The sequence below is a fragment of the Nannospalax galili genome, unplaced genomic scaffold (assembly GCF_000622305.1).
Source record: "Nannospalax galili isolate Female #2095 unplaced genomic scaffold, S.galili_v1.0 scaffold424, whole genome shotgun sequence".
Taxonomy (NCBI): Eukaryota; Metazoa; Chordata; class Mammalia; order Rodentia; family Spalacidae; genus Nannospalax; species Nannospalax galili.
Genome location: NW_008352334.1, coordinates 353,857 through 375,428, shown reverse-complemented (window position 1 = coordinate 375,428; position 21,572 = coordinate 353,857). Strand labels below are relative to the sequence as shown.

General features: G+C 39.5%; 1 protein-coding gene and 1 pseudogene across 1 annotated transcript in view; both read left to right on the top strand.

Moving 5' to 3' along the window:
- Nucleotides 1-21,572, top strand: part of Meikin (meiotic kinetochore factor) — a 71,772-nt gene that overhangs the window by 6,773 nt on the left and 43,427 nt on the right. Inside the window, exons 5-6 of the mRNA XM_029554189.1 lie at nucleotides 7,407-7,544; nucleotides 19,340-19,459. Of these exons, the coding sequence (XP_029410049.1) occupies nucleotides 7,407-7,544; nucleotides 19,340-19,459 (258 nt within the window). The remainder of the gene's footprint in view (nucleotides 1-7,406; nucleotides 7,545-19,339; nucleotides 19,460-21,572) is intronic.
- On the top strand, nucleotides 9,807-15,188 carry LOC103747040 (annotated as a pseudogene).

Below are 21,572 nucleotides of genomic sequence, written 5' to 3'. Positions count from 1 at the left end.
TGTTTAAAGTCAAGTACTTTAAGACGTGTGTCTATGCTGGTCATGGTGGTGCTGACCTTTAATCACATGGGAGGCACAAGCGGGCAGATCTCTGAGTTCCAGGTCAGCCTGGTCTACATAGTGAGATACCCTGCCCAATAAATTAAAAAGGTGTGTGTTTATTGTCAGATGAAGATTTGTTTAAAAGCAGTTCTTGAGTTCAGACACTTGTTAATTCATGAATTGAACGGAAGTGTAGTTTGCTGCAATATCAAATTATCTAAATGGAAAAGTATTAAGCTGTTTAAAGATCACACTGAAATCTATAAAAAGACTTCTTGCAGTACACCTTCCTTGGCCCTTTTTCCTTTGAGTTTTCTTTATCATGATGTAGAGAGACTTTTGGCATTGTCGGAGAGATGAATTGGAGGCAGAACATTTGGATACCTTTCCAGTTGTGCTAATCTTTGCCTCTGTACATACCATGTATGGCTCTAGAAACTGTAGCAGTTGTTACTCATTTTAGTGATCTCTACTGTGGTTGGGATTTACATTTGTCAAGGAAATATAGCATATTTTTCCTTAAGTAAAACTGGAGTTGTAGCTCAGTGATAGAGCAGTTACCTAGCCCCAACAAGGTCCTAGGTTTGATCCACAACACTGAAAACCCACATCTAAAACACTTTGTCCTTGGAACTAATCATTTTATTTGTTCAGTGAACTGAAAGAATGCCCATGTGACTGAAGTAGGAAGAATATGAATACAAGATAAGATTAGATGGTCGTCTAGAGGCTTTACATAAGATAGTTTTAGGCAAAGGTATTGACATTTGTGTTTAGAGTCCTAGGAAGCCATTAAAGTCTTTCAAGTGGGGAAAGATAATGATCCCCATAGCAGCTAGTTGTGAGCACCTTTAAGGTAACCAGTAGTGTCAAACAGGCTGAGTTTGGAGAGCTGGAGATAGGAATGTGTGAGCCAGTATACTTGTTTAAAGCATACCAGAAATACAGAGGAGTTCTTAAAAGCAGATGAGATAAAATTGATGAATATATCAAGAGCAGAGGAATAAAACCCTGTAGGAGCAAGAGTACCCTAAGAAAGTCTTCATTAACTTGATCAACATATAATGAAAAGGTCTTGGGATTGTCAAAGTGATTAAGAGCTACATTTGAAGCCAGGGCTGGTGGTACACACCTTTAATTCTAGCACTCCAGAGGCAGATCTCTCTGATATCAAGACCAGCCTGGTCTATATAGTGAGTTCCAGGCCAGCTGGGGCTACAGAGAGACCCTGTCTTGAGAAAGAGAGAGAGAGAGAGAGAGAGAGAGAGAGAGAGAGAGAGAGTGCGAGAGGGGGAGAGAGAGAGTCCGGGAGAAGGGGAGAGAGAACTACAATTGAGAGGGCTGGAGAGATGGCTCAGCAGCTAAGAGCACTGGTAGCTCTTCCAGAGGACCCAGGTTCTGTTCCTGCACACACATGGCATCTGTAACTCCAGTTCCAGGGGGCCTGATGCTCTCTTCTGGCCTCTGTGGACATTACACACACATTGTGCAGTCATTCATGTAACATACACATCCAAAAAATTTTTTTTTAATTTTTAAACTACATTTGACATACCTGCTTTTTTCTCCTTAACTCTTCTATTAGGAACACTGGTAGCTGCAAGTTAAAACCCTGAGAACTACTTCCAAGCAAAGTAGAATCTGCTAACTTTGTAATCTGGAAAATAGTTCAGGATTTCATATTTAATGTGGAAAATTAAATATATTTACTTCTTCCTGAAGCCCTACTGAAATATCAGTAAAAGCCTAAGAAAAGGTATAAAGCCCAAGGCAAAGAAGAGACTGTCTGGCAAGAGATAAAAAGGATTGGAATTTGGTAGGTCAATGAATTACAATTGACTTACTGATCTTTAGACTCTTAGAGTAGGGTCAAACCAAGAAGCAAACTGACTCAGTCTGTAGTCTCAGCAAATAAAGGCTTCACATATTCCTGAATGAATAGAGTGTTGAAAATAGGATTTTTGGAAATATTTTTAAATGCCAGGTGTGTTAATCCACACTTGAAAGGCAACTATCCTTCCCACTTTTGCTGTACAGGGACATTGAAGTGGAGTGACTGGATTGCTAAAGGCTGCTCAGGGAAGGGTAACATACTAAAGACTAGCAGTGGCAGGGGAGGCAGGAAATTAGGGGAAAATATGTATGCTTTATCCCTTATCCTACCAAGGCCAGTACACACTAGATAAGATACTAGAGAATTATCCAGAAGACCTATGGCCTGGTCCTTGTCTTTAAAAAAAGCCTCCATCCCCCTAAACTCCATTCATGATGCTCTTTTAATGTCTCGTTCTTGAATAGTCAAGAATTATTAGGCATTTGAAGAAAGCATTTAAAAGGCACCAAATAAGAAATTTCAAGGACACATAAAATGAAAAAGACTTTTTTTTTTTTAGTATTTTTATTTTATGTGTCTGAGTGTTATGCCCGTATGTAGGTAAGTGCACCCTCATGCAAGCCCGCAGAGGACAGAAGAGGCTGTCGGATCCCCTGGAACTGGAGTTACAGACAGTTGTTAGCTGCCATGTGGGTGCTGGGATTTGAACCTGGGTCTTCTGCAAGAACAGTCAGTGTTCTTAACCCCTGAGCCATCTCTCCAGCCCTAAAAAGACTTTTTAAAGGCATAATTTAATATACCTGAAATGAGCAAAAGCTGTTTCTGTACAATGAGTGCAGGCTAGCACATAAAGAAGCATTCAAAGAACTTTATTTTGTATGGTGTTGGAGAGGGGCTCAGTGGTTAAGAGCACTGGCTCCTGCAGAGGACCCAGGTTTAGTTCCCAGCACCCACATGGCACAGCTAACAACTGTCCAAGGGATCCAACACCCTCTTCTGACCTCCATGGGCATTGCATGACATGGGTTCTCTTACATACATGAAGGTGATATACTATTACACATAAAAAAATAATAAAATGTTAAGTATTTTGTGTGTGTTTTTATGTAGTGTACTTGTTAGTGTGGGTATGTGCATGTGGAGGTCAGAGGTCAACATTAGGTGTCTCCTCAGTCACTCTCCATCCTTAGTTTTTGAGCAGTCTCTCTCTGAACCTGAAGCTGAACAATATGACTAGGCCCCCGGCCAATAAGCTTCAGGAGTCTGCCTCTCTTCATTGCCCACCACTCCTCCCCCTAGCACTGATATTACAGACCTGTTGCCATACCTGGCTTTTCATGTGTAGTCTTGGGATCAGAACTCAAGTCCTTATGCCAACTTTACCAACTGAGCCATCTCCCTGGCCCCAAGAACAATTTCCTTTTTTTTTTTTTTTTTTTTTTTTTTTGTCTTTTTGAGACAGGGTCTCCCTGTAGCCACAACTGGCCTGGATTTGCTATGTAGACCAAGCTGGCCTTGAACTCACAGAGACCTGCCTGCCTCTGCCTCCCAAGTGCTGGGACTATAGGTATGTGCCACCATGCTCAGCAAGAGTTGGATCTATTAAAGTTTTGAGCTAGTCTATGTCTTTTAATTAAAGAGTTGAAACCATTAACATTGAGGGTTATTAAGATATTTACTGATTCTTATAATTTTTGAGGGGTGGCCCTGGCTAGTCAAATACTGCTTGTTCTTTTTTACCTCCCTTATTCACCTTAAGGATTTGCTGATTTACTGAGTTGGCATGTTTAATTCATTCCTAGTTCTCTTTTATTATCTGTTCCTCTCGAGGTTTGGGCTTTCCCATGCTCTTGTGCTGTCTATATTCCTTCTACTTAGGTAGAATTCTTTTAATAAGTATCAACTATAATTCTGGCTTACTGATCATGAGTTTCTTTTTTGTTTGTTTTTGTTTTGTTTATCCAAGAATTGTTTACCATGGGAGAATACAAACAATTTAAACATTCAAAGATAGAGAGTTGATTAATTTGTTTATAAATGATTAATTATATTATAAAATGGAATGGAAAGCAGCCTTTTTTTTTTTGTCTTTTTTGAGACAGGGTCTCCTTGTAGCCCCAGCTGTCCTGGAACTCACTATGTAGACCAGGCTGGCCTCGAACTCACAAAGATCCTCCTGTCTCTGCCTCCCAAGTGCTGGGATTAAAGGCATACGCCACCACGCCCGGCTCAGAAAGCAGCTTTTAAAAACATGAAATAGGAAACTAGTAATAGGAAAAATTAAGACACATTGGACATGAACAAATTGTTGACAAAGTAGCATATATAGAGATCATGAGTTTCTTTAGCTTGTGCTTATCTTGGAAAGTCCTTTTGTCTCCTTTTTTTTTCTTCTTTTGAGACGGACAGGGTCTCCTATAGCCCCAACTGGCCTTGAAATACACCCTTCTATACATCCTTAGATTTTAGAGTTTCTGCTGAAAGGCTGACGCTGTTCTGATGGGTTTGCCTATGTAAGTAAATAGGAATTCTCTCTCGAAGCTTTTCTTCTGTAGCTTTAACATTTTAGTTATAATAGGACTTACGAGAGGACCTTTTCTGGTCATGTTCATTTGGGTTCTAAAATGCCTCTTATATGTCAGTACCATTCCCTGGATTTGAAAAAAACATGCTCTAATTTCAGTTGTTTTTCTGTGCTTTTAGCCCTTATCTCAGCTTGTTCCTTCTACCCCATGGGTTCTTAGGTTTGGTGTTTTAATTGTGTCCCAGAGTTTGGGGCCTTGTAGACATGCTTGATTATTTTTTATAGCTGAGTATATTTCCTCAACTTAGTCTTCTATCACTAATATCCTTTCTTATGCTTGATCTAGTTTATTGGTTATGTTCCTAATTTAATTAATTCTTTTTAAAAAAAATTTTTATGGGCCGGGCATGGTGGCACACGCCTTTAATCCCAGCACTTGGGAGGCAGAGGCAGGTAGATCTCTGTGAGTTCAAGGCCAGCCTGGTCTACATAGTGAGTTCCAGGACAGCTGGGACTACAAGGAGACCCTGTCTCAAAAAACACCAAAAAAAATTTTTTTTTATTTATTTTTATTTTATGTGTATTCATGTATTGCCTGCATGTAGGTAAGTGCACTTGTGTCATGCAATGCCCGCAGAGGGCAGAAGAGGCTGTCAGATTCCCTGGAACTGGAATTACAGACAGTTGTTAGCTGCCATGTGGGTGCTGGGATTCGAACCCAGGTCTTCTGCAAGAACAACTAGTGTTCTTAACGGCTGAGCCATCTCTCCAGCCCCTAATTGATTAACTCTTTAATTTCCAATGTTTCCAATTTTTTTTCTTCAGACTCTCCATTTCTTTGCTGAATTTCTCTTCCATGTATTTAGCTTTCTTACCTAGGCCTTATTTGATTTCCTTCCTTCATCTGCTTGTTTGAATCCTCTAATCCTCTTTGAAGTTGTTAAACCTTTTTTAAAAGTGGGCTTTTGAATTTCACTTATTACACTATCTTTGTTTTCAGTTATTGAGGAGTTCTGAGCTCTTGAAGGTGTTGTATTAGCCTTTTTGTTAAATTGTGGATGTGTTTCTGTGTTGGTGATTTGTGCATCTGATGCAATGGAAGAGTCTTTCAGCTCCTTTTCCCTACTGTTTCTTTGGTTCTATATAGGTCTTCTCAGTGGATAATCCCATCTTGGCATATAATCCCCACTAACATTGATTGAGAGGGAGAAGCAGTGAACAGTAACAAAAAGAATGACTGACAACAAGCAAGATGCTAAAATACAGTAAAAAGTACTTGGTACCTTACCTACATTCTTACTAGTACTAGGGAGCAAAGGAGCTAGGGTACTGGTAGAATAAGCAAGGGTTTAAAGATTAGTACAGCTAAGTGTATTAATTATTAAGAACTAAAAGGAGGAAGTGAGGGGGGTGAGAAGTAAAGTAGGAATGAGAAGAAAGCATATGGATTTCAGAGAATGGAAACAGCAGAAAGGAACTGAACAGGTCAGAAAAGAGTAGGACACTCAGAAAACCTGTGCAAGCTTGAGAAAACTGAACATAAAATACTAAAAATAAGATAAAATTAAGAAATCAGCATTTTGTCTTTGCTTGGTGAATGAGGACTCCCATGCCTCCTGAGTTACCTTCACAGCTAATTCTGAACCTGGGAAAACAGCTGCTTGTTTTTCTGGTGGTGACAGAATGGGCTGAATACAGTGTGCCTTCAGTGTGTCTGTCTTACTGAGTTGAGTCCCCTGTAGCTGTTCCCTCCTGCTCATGGTCCTCCCTGCCAGCTTTCATCTTCAGAATGCCACGTGGCTGTGCTTTCCACCCGCGTATTTCAATGTCCCAACTCTACGGGCCATAAGGCAATAAATGTTACAGATTACATGTGCTCGTATTAACTTTTGCAGCTGGATGGTCTCTTTCCAGGGCTCTAGCTGCTTTTCCACCAGTGGCCTGCAGTCTTTGCTTAAGTATACTTGTGTCTCTGAGTTGTATCCAGATCATCTCCCGTCTTGTGTTCACATGGGTCTCAGGGAAATCACTGGAAGGGAAGGGGAGGAGGAGAAATATAAGAGTGCTGAATTTTCTATTGTTCTGGCAGAGCAGTTTGAGTTTCTCTAAGGACTGACCTTTCTTCTTTGCCTCATTCTCAGGTACACAGCTACACAGTATGTAGCTCTAACATTTATGTTATTTTGGGGAATTTTTTTCCTGGATCTCTTTTATGCTTTTTATTTTGAGACAAAATCTCACTAAGATCCTTACATCTCAGTCTCCTGAATAGTCAGGATTATAGCCCTGCTATGGAGGGCTATACCATGGCTCCCTTAGAGTTAGTTTCTTATAGTATAAAAAATATAAACATAAGTCCTTTATTTTGTTTTGGGTTCTGTTTCTTGGGGTGAAAGGGTTGTTTTGCTGTGCTACGGATTGAACACTAGGCTTCACACAGGCTAGGCTAGTGCTCTCACTAAGCCACACCCCAAATCCTCATTTTGTTTTTACATATGAATATGCAATTATCCTAGCACAGTGTGTTTAAAAGACAGTTCTTTCTCTGTTAAATTGCTTTTACATATTTATCAAAAATCAGTTCTGTGTATATGTGTGAGTCCGTTTCTGGAATTTCTGTTCAGCTCCTTTCTTCTCTTTGTATAGGGTCTCATGCCCCCGCATGGAATAACTGGATTCATCCTTTCTTCTTCTTAGCTAGTGAATTGCTTGTATGTCAAGCTTGAAGTTTTGAGCCAAGAATTAAAACAAAAATGAGTAAGGATTAAGCCCATAAAATGGAAACTTTGAAAAACAGTTAAAGAGGATTATAATACATTTATCAACATCAAAATATTTATTTTTAGATTCAAATTAAAATGATTGATACTGTTAGGCTTTTTTAGTTGTGTGTGACATCAGTATTGTATTCTTAGTGTCCAACTACATGTACATGTCTACGAATGTGAATTGCTGGGATTTCTGTTTTCTATTCAGTTCATCCTTTTGTTTTGTCGTATTTTACAGGACTAAGTTTGCAGCAAGATGTCTCCAGTTGTGTCCTGAACTGTTCAGACACAGAGTCTTATAGAGAGTACAAGAGTATTGAAGAGAATTTAAGTAGCTTCTCGTCACCTGAACTGATCAGAGGATCCGACTATTTCGGTGAGGATGTAATTTCCACCTTAATTTGCTCTACTGTAGAGCTGTTGCTTTGTCCACAAATCTTGCATTGAACACTTTGCACATAGCGAAGGTGTATTTGTTCTTAGAAATATGTTCTCTCTTGGTGTGTTTCTGTGTGTTGCATCTTACTTACTATACTTCTCTTATGCTTCAGTGCATAACAGATGTTAAGTAGGCCAAATCCCTACTTGAATCTTCTCCTCAGTTCAGTTGTCTCTATTATACTTCTAAGTAGAGCCTTTGGTTGGTGATGAAAGTCAGCATATGCTTTTCTCTACAACTTTCTGTAGTGGTGACAGAAAATGCCTTTTTCTTTTAAAAAAATAAATCCAAGAGGTACAGTGAATTGGAAAAAAAGCATGAAGTTTGGAAAGTAAGAGATCTCATAGTCTGACAGAGCAAACCCAGGAAAGCAGGTTCCTTTATCAACAGTGTGAATTCCACAAAAACAAGACGTTTTGTACTGTAGAACTCCAGAAAATCATACATTTTGGCTATACCAAAAAGAAATGTCCGCTTATATCTCAGCCTACTTCTTACTAAGAATCTTCTGTAACTTACTTCCCTCAAGGAGTGAAAGAAGATTTTATGTCATCTTCCTTCTTAACTGTTTCCTTCTTCTTTTTTTGTTTTTTATTTTTTTGGTCTTTTATGAGACAGGGTCTTCCTGTAGCCCCAGCCAGCCTGGAACTCACTATGTAGACCAGGCTGGCCTTGAACTCGCAGAGATCTACCTGTCTCTGCCTCCCAAATGCCAGGACTAAAGGCGTGCAGTACTAAATACTTGTAAAAAGATATGTCAAAAAATATGGTAGAATACCCATGTTTATTAGAGCAGTATTCACAATAGCCAACATATGAAATTGGCTTAGGTGCCTATCAAAGACAAACAGATAATATAGTGGGGGGGACTGTGTGTGGGGTGTGTGTAAGAAAAAATATATATATACATACAGTGGATTACAGTTCAGACATAAAAAGAAATTATGTTATTTTCAGGAAAGTATATGGACATGGAGGACATCATATTATATGAATAAGCCATACACAAAAAGGCAAATATTGTGTGTTTTCTCCCAAATATTGAAATTAAAATGACTTGAATGTTGAGAGGTTTTAAGGTAAGGAGGGGCCAGTAGAAGAGGAAGAAAAGCAATCAACACATTATTGCATAGTGCTGGATCAGTGAAGGGAAGAAGGAATTCTTTTTAATCCTAGAACAAATGAAAATGACAACAAAACATCAAAACCTATGAGATGAAATGAAAGCAGCCCCAAGAGGGAAGTACATTGCTCTAAGTGCCTAAATTAAAGAATCAGAGAGGTGTCAATAAATGACAGTGCATTTTAGTAACTTGGAAAAAGCAAGAATAAGAAAAACTCAAAAGTAGTACACAAAAATAATTAAATAAGAGCAGAAATTACTGAAATAGGAAAAAATACAAAAAAAATCACAAAATGAAGAGTTGGTTCTTTGAAAATACAGGCAAGATCAGCAAACCCTTAGCCAAATTAATGAAAAGAGAGAAAAGACACAAATTAACAAAATTAGAGATGGAAAGGAGGGCATTACAATAGAAACCAATGAATTAAAACATATTTCACTAAACTGGAAAATCTAAAAAACATGGAAGAATTTCTACTGAAGTTAAACCAAGGTGCAATCAACAGTTGAAACAGATCTTTATCAAGAAATGAGATAGAAGCAATCATTTTTTAAAAATCTCCCAACTAAAAATGTTCAGAGCCAGATGAATTTGCTTTGGAATTCTACACAACCTTAAAAAAAAAGAACCAATACCAATCCTTCTCAAATCATTCCATAAAACAGAACAGGAAGGAACACTTCCAAACTTTTTTTTAAATGAAGTCAGTATTACCTTGATACTGAAATCAAATAAAGATACAACAACAACAAAAGAAAACCACAGACCAATCCCCTGATGAACATAGACACAAAAATTCTCAATAAAATACTTAAAAACTGAATTTAGGAACACATAAAAAAGATCATTCATGAACTAGGTGTGGTGGTACATGGTACACACCTTTGGTCCTAGCACTTGAGAGGCAGAGAGAGGCAGATCCATGAGTTCAAGGCCAGCCTAGTGAGTTCCAGGTCAGCTGGGGCTACAGGGAGACCCTGTTTCAAAAAGACAAATAGTAATAATAATAATAATAATAATAATAATAATAATAATGTCACCAAGATCAAGTAGGCTTCATTTTAGAGATGCAGAGATGGTCCAACATATGCAAGTAACAAATGTAATACATCACATAAATGCACTCAAGATCAGAAATCACATGATCATTCAATATATCAGAAAAGATCTTTGACATAATCTAACATGTCTTCATGATTAAAGGCCTGAAGAGACTAGGAATGGAGGGAACACATCTCAACATAATAAAGAGTATATATGACAAACCTATAGCTAACATCATTCTAAATGGGGAAAATAGCCTCAAAGTATTCCCACTAAGAGAACACTTTAAAAACCTATACTCTATTAAATTTGAAAACTTAAGAAATGAATGTATATCTAAAATCATGGGAGTCACCAAGCCTAAACAAAGAAGAGAGCAACAGCTTAAACAGAACCATAACCTATAAAGAAAGTGAAACAATAATATACAACCTCCTGACTAAAGAAAGCCCAGGCCCAGATGGATTCACAGAAGAATTCTACCAGATATTTAAGAAAATGTACAACCAATACTTCTTAAATTATTCGAAAACATAGAAACAGAGGGAGAACGCCCAAATTCCTTCTATGAAACCAGCATCATTCTAATACCAAAACCAGATAAAGACACAACCAAAAAAGAAAACTATAGAACCCTATCCCTAATTAACATAGACACAAAAATTCTCAACAAAATACTTGCAAACTGCATACAGACACACATCAAAAAGATCATCCACTGTAATCAAGTCAGCTTTATTCCAGAGATGCAGGAATGGTTCAATATGCATGTCAATAAATGTCATAAATCATATAAATGGTCTTAAAAGTCAGAAACCACATCATCATCTCAAAGGCCTTTGACAAAATTTAACATGCATTTATGTTCAAAGTCCTAGAGGGAATAGGACTGGAGGGAACATACCTTAATACAGTTAAAGCTGTATACAACAAACCCACAGCCAACATCATTCTAAATGGAGAAAAACTGAAAGCATTCCCATTAAAATCAGGAACCAGGCAAAGCTGTCCACTATCTCCACTCTTTTTCATCATAGTGCTTGAAACTCTTGCTAGAGCAATAAGACAGGAGAAGGAAATTAAAGCAGTACTAATTGGAAAAGAGGTCAAATTATCCCTTTTCACAGATGATATGATACTATACCTAAGAGATCCCAAAAATTCCACCAGAAAACTCCTAGAAATGAAATGATTAACACTTTCAGTAAAGTGACATTACAAAATTAATCTACAAAAATCAGTAGATTTTCTATATTCCAATAAAAAACAACTAGAGAAAGAGTACAGGAAACCCTTTCATTCTTAGAGCCTCAAAAAAAAAATCAGACTAAATCTGACCAAAGACATTAAAGCTCTCTACAATGAAAATTTGAAATCGTTAATGAAAAAGATTGAGGGAAACACCAGGAAATGGAAGGACCTCCCATGCTCATGGATTGTAAGAAGTAATATTGTGAATATGACTATCCTACCAAAAGCAATATATAGAGTCAATGGAATCCCAATGAAAATCCCCATAACATTCTTCACAAAATTATAAAATGTCTAAAATTCATACAGAAGAACAAAAGACCCGGATAGCCAAAGCAACCCTGACCACAAAGAGCAATGCTGGGAGAACTACTATACCAGATCTCAAACTATATTATAGAGCTTTAGTCATTAAAACAGCATGGTACTGCCAGGCATGGTGGTGCATGCAATTAATCCCAGCACTTGGGAGGCAGAGACAGGCAGATCTCCATGAGTTCAAGGCCAGCCTGGTCTACATAGTGAATTCCAGGCCAGCTGGGTTTACAGGGAGACCCTGTCTCAAAAGGACAAAACAAACAAACAAACAAAACCAGCATGGTACTGGCACAAAAATAGACACATAGATAAATGGAACATAATTGAGGACCCAAACATGAGTACACACAATTTCAGCCACCTGATGACAGAGGTACCAAGAACACACACTGGAGGAAAGACAAGTGGTGCTGGCAAAATTGGATCTCCACCTGTAGAAGACTGAAACTAGACCCTTATCTGTCACATTGCACAAAAATCAACTCCAAATGGATCAAACACCTCAATAGAAACCTGAAACTCTGAAACTGTCAGAAGACAACATCAGCAGTAACCTACAAGATAGAGGTTAGGAAAGGACTTTCTAAATCAGACATCAGTTGCTCAGGAATTAAGATCAGCAATCAACAAGTGGGACCTCATTAGGTTCAATAAAAATCTTAATCAAAATTGCAGTATTATTCACAGAAATAGAAAAAAAAATATTGTGTGTGCGTGTGTGTGTATACCTGTTTGTTTGTGTGCATATGTGTGGAGACTGTTTTTCCTCAATCTCCATCTTTTTATATTTTTATTTATTAATTTATGTGCATGAGTGTATTGCCTGCATGTAAGTGCACCTGTGTCCTGAAATGCCTGCAGAGGCCAGGAGAGGGCATTGGATCCCCTAGAACTGGAGTTACAGATACTTGTTAGCCACCATATGAGTGCTGGAAATCAAACCCAGTCTTGTAAGAGCAACCAGTGCTCTTAACTGCTGAGCCATCTCTCCAGCCCCTTGTCCTTATTTTTTAAAAATTATTATTATTATCTTGGGTTTTTTGTTGATTTCTTTTAATAAGGTCTCCCTAGTCACAGCCTGCCTGGAAGTCTCGATGTAGACCAGGGTGGTTTATTTTTTAAGACAATTTCTTACACTGAACTTGGAGCTCACCAAGTCTGCTAGACTAGCTGGCCAGCAAGAACTAGGGCTCTTCCTGTCTCCACCTTCCCAGAACATCTCACCCTACACAAAAATCAGCTTCAGATGGATCAAAAACCTTAATGAAAACCTGGAAAAAGTAGAGAAAATGTTTTAAGGGATAGGTGTAGGTAAGGACTTTATCAAAAAGACTCTGTTATTCAGGAAATAAGGCCAACAATTGACAAACGGAACTTCATGAAATCAAAAGGCTTCTGGGGAGTAAAGGAAATAGTTATTCAAGTGCAGAAACAGCCCACAGAACAGAAGAAAATCTTTGCAAGTTATACATATGACAGAGGATTAATACCCAAAATTTGCAGAGAACTAAAAAACCAAACCATCAGTAAGTAGGCTAATAGAGGAACAATTGTTCTGAAAAGAGAAAATAAAAATGGCCAATAGTATGAAAAGTGTTCAACTTAATTAGCTCTCAGAGAAATGCAAATCAACAGTACATTGAGATTCGGTTTTTAAATTTTTTTTAATTTATTTAAAATTATTTTATGTGTATAAGAGTATTGCCTGCATGTATGTAAGTGTACCCATGTCGTGCAATGCCTGCAGAGGTCAGAAGACGGCGTCAGATGCCCTGGAACTGGAGTTATGGACAGTCGTTAGCCTCCATGTGGGTGCTGGGAATTGAACGTAGGTCCTCTACAAGAGCAACCAGTGCTCTTAACTGCTGAGACATCTCTCCACACCTGTTTCTTAATGACTGCCATTTTTGCTGTAATAAGATAGAATCTCAGGGGCTGGCTCCTTCCAGGCTGCTTCAGCCCCCTGCCAGCCTGGCCCGGCTGCTGCACATCGCCCTGTGCCTCTGCTGGGCCCTGCTGTGGATGCAGTTCTTGAGCTCAGGCTCTAGATGAGGACAGTCAATGACAAATCAGGATCTTTGATATTTAGGAAAACTATGCTTAACTCTACTGACATCAAGTTTTCTGTTAAGTCATTGAGCTACTCTGGACCTATGAGGTTTATCATAGAGTGGCATTTGAAGTATCACACCTGTCAAAATGAGTACTCTGAGCTTGAGGAAAAGAAACATAGAAATAAGTTATAATACAGAGTTTTATCTTGGGTAGGAGATATCCCAAAAACATGAACTTCGTGATGATGAGGGCTTCTGTGCTTATTTCAAGAACATTGACTGTTGGACAACAAAAAATAAAAACTTAGATTGCAACAGTGATTTACAGGTGTTTCCCTCATTAAACCATAAAGAACTGACAGGCATCAGAATGTTTCAAGCCAGGAAGGCTCAATGGACGTCATAGCCAGGACATAGAGAGATGGCTTTCACATCTTCATTGTCTCTATTAAAATGGGAAAAGGTGATGCAAACTAGAATTTGACTGTATCTCTTTCTATGGTGGGGCCTCATGGATATATATCTGCATCAGACTGGGCTCTAATGATTTTTTACATGGTGTGTGTATTGTTTACCTATTATATGGTGTCCTCTGGCTCATGTAGTTTGCCTGTTATTGGAAAGATATATTAAGAATCCAGTTCTGGATTGCAGCTGTTATTTTTCTAGGCATGCTTAAAACAGTTCTTCTTTTTTTCTTTTTTATGTGTTTTGAAAAAGCAGTTTTTCATAGTGAATACCAAAACATCAACAGCAATGGGCTGTCAACCCAAGGTTAACTAGTATTTGCAGAGTTGATATCTGCGATTAAGGGGACATTGGCTTGCCTCCTTGTGATCATTGTGAGCTTGGGTTATGGCATTGTGAAACCTCGTCTAGAACAGTCAGGCACCGGGTGATTGGACTGGGACTGCTTTATTTTATCTTTGCAGTGATTGAAGGTAGATGCAAGTCATGGGGGCGATTGATTCTTGTTTTTCTGGCCAGCCTGCCTCTCTCTGCTTGACTTTGGCTTGTGCTGGTGGATTTTTATAAAGTCTGGCACAAACTATGAAGACTCTAAAGCTAAGAAAGAACACAGTAAAGTTTTCATTGTACAGGCGTTTTACAAATACTCTCATCTAGGCCAGGCATGGTGGCGCACACCTTTAATCCCAGAACTTGGGAGGCAGAGGCAGGTGGATCTTTGTGAGTTCGAGGCCAGCCTGGTCTACATAGTGAGTTCCAGGACAGCTGGGGCTACAGGGAGACCCTGTCTCAAAAAGACAAAAAATAGAGAGAGAGAGAGAGAGAGAATTTAAAAAACAAAACAAAAACAAATACTCTCATCTTTGCCCTGCTAGCTTCTATAGTGTTTATGGTGTGGACAACTAAGACGTGTAAAATCGCAAAATGCCAATCAGATTGGATGGAACTCTGGGTTATGATGCATTTTGGAGCTTCCTTTTCTTACTTATTGTAATAATATTTTTATGGAGGCCATCAGCAAATAATCAAAGAGGTATGCCTTCATACCCTTAATAGATGATTCTGATGATGAAATTGAAGAATTCATGGTAACATCTAAGAATTTAACTGAAGGAATAAAATCAAGAGCCTCAAGAACAGCTTCAAATGGAACAGCTAAACCTACTTCTGAAAATTTCAATGAAGATTTGAAGTGGGTGGAAGAAAATATTCCCTCTTCATTCACAGACGTAGTGCTTCCAGTGTTGGTAGATTCTGATGAGGATATTATGACTAGATCTGAAATTGCTGAGAAAATGTTCTCTTCAGAAAAGATAATGTGATGAGAACCGGTAGAGATGAAAGCAAGTTATTGGTGAAGGACTGTCTGTCAAGACTGCAAGAGAGCTTTGTTGTAATTTAACAAAACAAGTTTTTATTGTGCTGTCTTGGAAATCTCTGTATTAAAATAAAGAATTCAGGTGCTGGGAGGGCCCTGCCCCTTATCAAGTGACTTTAAATATCAGTTTAATTGCCATTAAGTTGCCTGAATTTGGAAATAATCTGAGAAGTGTTATGAAAATTGTATGTGTACAAATGCCTGTTTGGTGACAGCGGCAGGCATATGGACTTGGGTTCTCTCTTCTCTGGGAAATAGGACCACTCTAAATAATTTTCTTTAAAAAAAGAAAAGGTCTCTGTGAACACCCCTTGAACACTCCTCTCCACCTGCTCTTGAGATGTGGTTCTTCAAAGGCTAGAATAGCAGTCTCCATCCTCTCAGTTGTTGGCCTCCCCTCGGCCCAAACTCTGCTGCTACCAGAAGACCTTGCGCACCAGCCCCCATCATGGAAAGTCGGGGCCAGGAGAGAGACTGATGGGGTGAGAGGGGCCTCAGGTGGTGGTGAGTGTGGCAGGAAGAAACACCTGGGAGGCTGTGTCAGTGGACAGCTTGTTTATTATGGTGGAAGCAGAGGTTCATATGGGAAAGTTTCGCAGGCAAAGAGGTGGGGTTGGTTTTCTAGTGGGCAGGCAGGTTAGAGGGAGGGAGGGAGCTTCTAAGCTACATGGCCTTTGTCTTGTCCTCTGGTCACAGGATCTACAAGAGACCCAGTTAGGATTAAAGGATTAGAGACCTAATAGTTTTGCTTGGGGGTTGTTGGATAACAGACAGTATATCTAGAATGGAGCAGGCCAGTTTCCTGCCATCCTCACTAGGAGGTCTCCGACCTGTCATGCTTTACATTCCAGGCACTCCTGACTTATCCCAACACTTAGTGATCATTTTCTTTGACTTTTATACTGAAATGATTTACTGTTGGAACATGAGCTTGCTTATGTATTTAATTTTTCCACTTTCGGGGTCTGCATAAAGCTTGTTTCTAAATTCCACATGTACAGCATGTCAAGGAGTTAGGTCTTCTCTGAGCTCAGGGGAACACAAGTATGTAAAGAGAGAAGTCTTGAGGGACACTTCCAAAGATTTGCTCTGCCACTGTCCCTTCCCTCCCTCAGGTACATGTGCTGCTGGTGATTCTGCTGTGACCTCTGACCACATGACTCCCCCACAGCACTTTCTACCCAGCCAGCTGGGAGATCCATTCCTTGAGAGCCTTGTGGGAACTAGAACTGTGTTGTTTACATGCTCTTGGCATTTTCCATTTCCTAATAAAATCCTATTTTTTTAAAAAAAGAAAAGAAAAGAACAAAAATTCAATAAAAAAACTCTGACATTCTTTTCTTTTTTTTTTTTTTTTTTGGTATTTTTGAGACAGGGTCTCCTTGTAGGCTCAGCTGTCCTGGAACTCACTAGAAAGGCAACCTTGGCCAGGTGTGGTGGCACATGCCTTTGATCCCACACTCAGGAGGCAGAGGCACATGGATCTCTATGAGTTCAGGGCCAGCCTGGTCTATGTGAGGTCCAGGCCAGCTGGGGCTACAGGGAGACCCTGTCTCAAAAAGATTAAAAAAAAAAAAAAAAGCAACATTAAAATCCTTATATTATCACAAATAACCCTGAATTGAAAAATAATTTTGAGAAAGAACAAATTAGGAGTACCAGACTGCTTTCAAAATTTATTACTAAACTGTAGCAATTAAAACAGTCCATTAGGCCAGGCATGGTGGCACCCGGCCTTTAATTCCCACACTTGGGAGGTAGAGGCAGACTATTCTCTGTGAGTTCAAGGCCAGCCTGGTCTACTTAGTAAGTTCCAGGCCAGCTGGGGCTACAGGGAGACCCTGTCTCAAAAAAAGACAAAAACAACAACAACAAAAAAGTATGTTAGAGCCTGGCATGGTGGTGTATCCCTTTAATCCCAGCACTTGGAATGCAGAGGTAGGTGATCTCTGGGAGTTTGAGACCAGCTTGGGATATATGAGTTTCGGGCCAGCTAGGGTTGTCTAACGAAACCCTGTCTTAAAAAACAACAAAAAACACCAGTATGTTAATCCAAATGGTGGGTATCTATCATCTAAACATGAAGTTATAGAGGTAGGAAGACCTAAATTCAAGCCTAACCTAGGCTACATAAGTAGTTCAAGGGCAGCCTGGACTATGTAGTAAGACCTAGTCTCAAAAACAAAATTCCAAAACAAAATTAAAGCAACACTCCATATGCTATTGTCAACAAAACAATATGGCACAAATATGGGCCAGTAGAAGAGAAAGCAACCTAGAAATAAACCCAAGCACATATGGTCAACTGATGTTTGTAAGTGCCAAGAATACACAATGAGGAAAAGAACCTCTTACCTGACGGAGAAGGCCTGTGATCTCAGCTACTCAGGAGACTGCGACAGGAAGATCAAAACTTCAAGGCCAAGCTAAGCACCTTAGAGAGACCACTTCTGAAAAGGTAGAAGTTGGGGAGATGGCTCAGCAGTAAAGAACACATACTGCACAAGGGTGAGGACTTGAGTCAGAATTCCCAGTACCCATGTAAAAGCCCATATCCAAGGCACTGTTGGGCAGGCACAGATGAGAGGATCACAGGGGCTTGTTGATAGTGTCAGCCTAGCTGGCTCCTTGTTCAGGTAGAGACCTTGTCTCAAGGAAATAAGGCAGAGAGTGATAGAGCAGGACACCTGATGTCCTCCTCTGGCCTCTGCACATGCACAGGTGCACACACCCACACACACGTGTGCATCCATTACACACAAAGCAAAAAAGGCTGGAGTGTAGCCCAACATGTAAGACCCTGGGTTCAACCCCCGGAATCACTAATAATAATCATCTCCAATAAATGTTTTTGGTAAAACATCTACATGGAAAAGATAAAATAAAATTAGACCATTATACCATGCTCAAAATCAACTAAATGAATTAAATACTTAAGCATAAGACTTGGAACTTCTAAATTGCTAGCACATTTAAAAGGAAAACTTTATGAAAGCATTTTTCTCAGCAGTGATTTCTTAGATATGATACCCAAAGTGCAGATAATTTGAAAAAATAGACAAGTGGCACTACATAAAAAGCATCATCACTGCAGAAGATGATCAGCATGAGAATACAGCCTCGTGAATGAGAGAAGACATTTACAAGATACATATCTGAGAAAAGGGATTAACATCTAAACTACATACGCAAGGTGTACCATATACCCATAATCCTAGCTCTTAGGAAACTGAGACGGGAAACTGAGGACTGAGAGTTTGAGGCTGGTCTGGGGTATTTAGTGAGTTCAGGGTGAAAGACAGCAATACTGTTATCTCAAAAAAAGCTAAACAAACAAAAAAAGTAAAACAACAGCAACAATAAATATAAGAAAGCCCCGTAACTCGACAAAAACCAACAACATGACTAACGAGAGCAAAGAATGATAGAGGCCAACATGTATTTTAATGCTCCAATACCAGGGCTGGAGCAATGTCTCAGCAGTTAAGAGCGCCTGCTGCTCTCATAGAGGGCCCCAGAAGAGGACCTAACATGCTCTTCTGAACTTTGAGGGCACTTGCACATACATGAAAACAAATCTTTAAAAATTCCTCAGTACCACTAAGCAGTGGGAGCATGTAAATCAAAACTATAGTGAAATAAGACCTCCTACTTGTTAAGATGACTTACCAAATTTAAGTATGAACAAGTATGTGCACAAGCTGCAGTCCTTATACACCATGAATGTAAAGTGATGCAGCAACTATGGAAAATAGCATGGAGGTGCCTCTAAAACTTAAAAATAGAATAACTATACAATGCAATAATCCCTCCTCTGGGTATTTATCCAAAATAACTGGTCAAGATCTCAGAGGAATAATAGTATTTCCATGTTCATTGTAATATTAGTCATGATAGCCAGAATGTGAGGACAGGCTAAAGCTAGCCACAGATTATCTCCTGCCTTGATGCCATCATGACTTGTCTTTTTGTTCTGTCAGATCCAAAACCTTTCATTGCCATAGTTTGGAGTGGATGTGGCCTTAAGTTGAGGGGGGTAACCTGTCACGTGTAGACTTTTCAAAGTTATGTCATTTCTCTACTGTGCTTTTTTAGATTGGGAGCATCCTAAGTTGGAAGACTATAGTCACTACAAGAATTCCACCTTTCTGGACTCCAGTAACGCAGTAGTGATAGAGAGGGCACTGCAGCTTTCAGACCTCTCTGCAATTCTGAGTGAGTTTTTATGTTAATTTTTCTCAGGTCATGGGGAAAAATCCCTCATCTATATTGGAAAAAGAAAGTAGGTTTTTTTCCCTCTTCTAAATATTTTTAAGCTAAACCTATCAACTGAGATTGCCTTTGGCTATACATAATTCCTAAGAAAACAGGTATGCATGGGTTTATTTCTTTTTATATTTTATTTGTCTGTGTGTGTTTGTGTGCACAAGTGTATGTGTATGTGCATATGTGTGGAGGCCAGAGATCAAGGTCAAGTGTTTTCTTTAGTTGCTCTCTACCTTATTCTCTTTCCATTTTATTAACAAATTAATTTACTTGTGTACATGTGGGGGGGTGTGGGTGTGTGGGTGGGTGTGCACGCGTGTGCCACTCTGCAGGGTGGAGATCAGAGAACAACCTGCAGAAGTGATCTCTCTCCTTCTACTATGTGTCTGGGGAACAAATTCACATCTTCAGCCTTGGAAACAAGCATCTTTATCCATTGAGCCATCTCAACAGTCCCTAACATTTTTTTTTTCGGTCTTTTTGAGACAGGGTCTCCCTGGAGCCCCAGCTGTCCTAGAACTTACTATGTAGACCAGGCTGGCCTTGAACTCACAGAGATCTGCCTGCCTCTGCCACTCTGCACCACCATACCCAGCCATTTTTAAAATTACATGTACTTATTTATTTTGTATGTAGGTATGTATGTGAGAGAGAATGCATGCATACATGTGTACCACAGCACATTGTGAAGGTCAGAGGACAACTTTTGGGAATTGGTTCTCTCTTTCTACCATGTGGGTCCTGGGGACTGAACTCAAATCGCCAGACTTGGCAGCAAGTACCTTTAATTACTGAGCCATTTCAATGGCCCCACCTTATTTGTGGAGACAGGCTTTCTCACTGAACCCAGAGCTAGCTGTCAGCTGGACTAGCTGGTCAGCAAGCCCCAGCTCTTCGTGTCTCTACTTTGCCAGGGCTTGGATTACAGCCACATATCATAATGTCTGGATTTTTAATAGGGTTCTGGAGATTGAACTCAGATCCTCATGTTTATGTGGCGAGTACTACTGACTGAGCTATCTCTTCAGCCCCAACCCAACCTTTTTTGCTGTTGTTTTGTTTGCAGTGCTAAGAATTGAACCTAGAGCCTCAGTGCATGCCGAGCAACTGGTCTACTACTTATCCATATCTCCACCCCTTTATTTCCAACTATAGAAAATAATCTATAAAAAGTAAAAAATATAGAATAACTATACAATGCAGCAGTCCCTCCTCTGGGTATTTATCCAAAATAACTGAAGTCAAGCTCTCAGAGAAATAATAGTATTTCCATGCTTATTATAACAGTCACAGTAACTAAAATGTGAAGACAACCTAAAAGTCCATGAACAGATGATTAGATTTTTGAAAGGGCAGTATACAGGGGGATGCTGGTCAGCCTTTACTCTTTTGATTATGAGGCAAGATCTCACTAAGTTGCCCAAACTGGTTTTTTTTTTTTTTCCTGTCTCCCTTGTAGCCCCAGCTACAACTCACTGTTTAGACCAGGCTGGTCTCAGTCTCACAGAGATCCACCTGCCTCTGCCTTCCGTGCTGGGATTAAAAGCATGTGCCACCCTACCTGGCTCCAAACTAGCTTTTAACTTGAATTTAAAATGTAGCCCAGGAAGGCGTTGAACTTGTGATCCTCCTGCCTTAGCTTCCCAATTAGTGGGGATTATAGGCCTGAGCAACCAGTCCTGGTTCAGAACACCTATTAAAGCCTACGTGTTAGTAGGGAGAATGTCTGAAATTAAGGGTCCTTTTTTGGGAACAGTGCATAGCTACCAGCTTAGTGATATTTCTAACATGTGAAAGCCTTTTCTTATGTGTTCTTTTCAGTTTGGTAACTTTTCTACTGTTATCAGGTTTATAAAGAAGCAAATTTAGCAAGTGTTTTGGTTAGGTTCTTTGAAAATGAGAAAAAAACTAACTCAAACTGGTTTTAGTTAGACAAATTATTGCCCCATATGTCCCCACAGTTCAGCAGGTGATCAAATGCATATGCAGCTTGATCAAGGGTTTCAAGTAACTGACAGGACCCAGTTTCTCTCTCTCTCTCTCTCTCTCTCTCTCTCTCTCT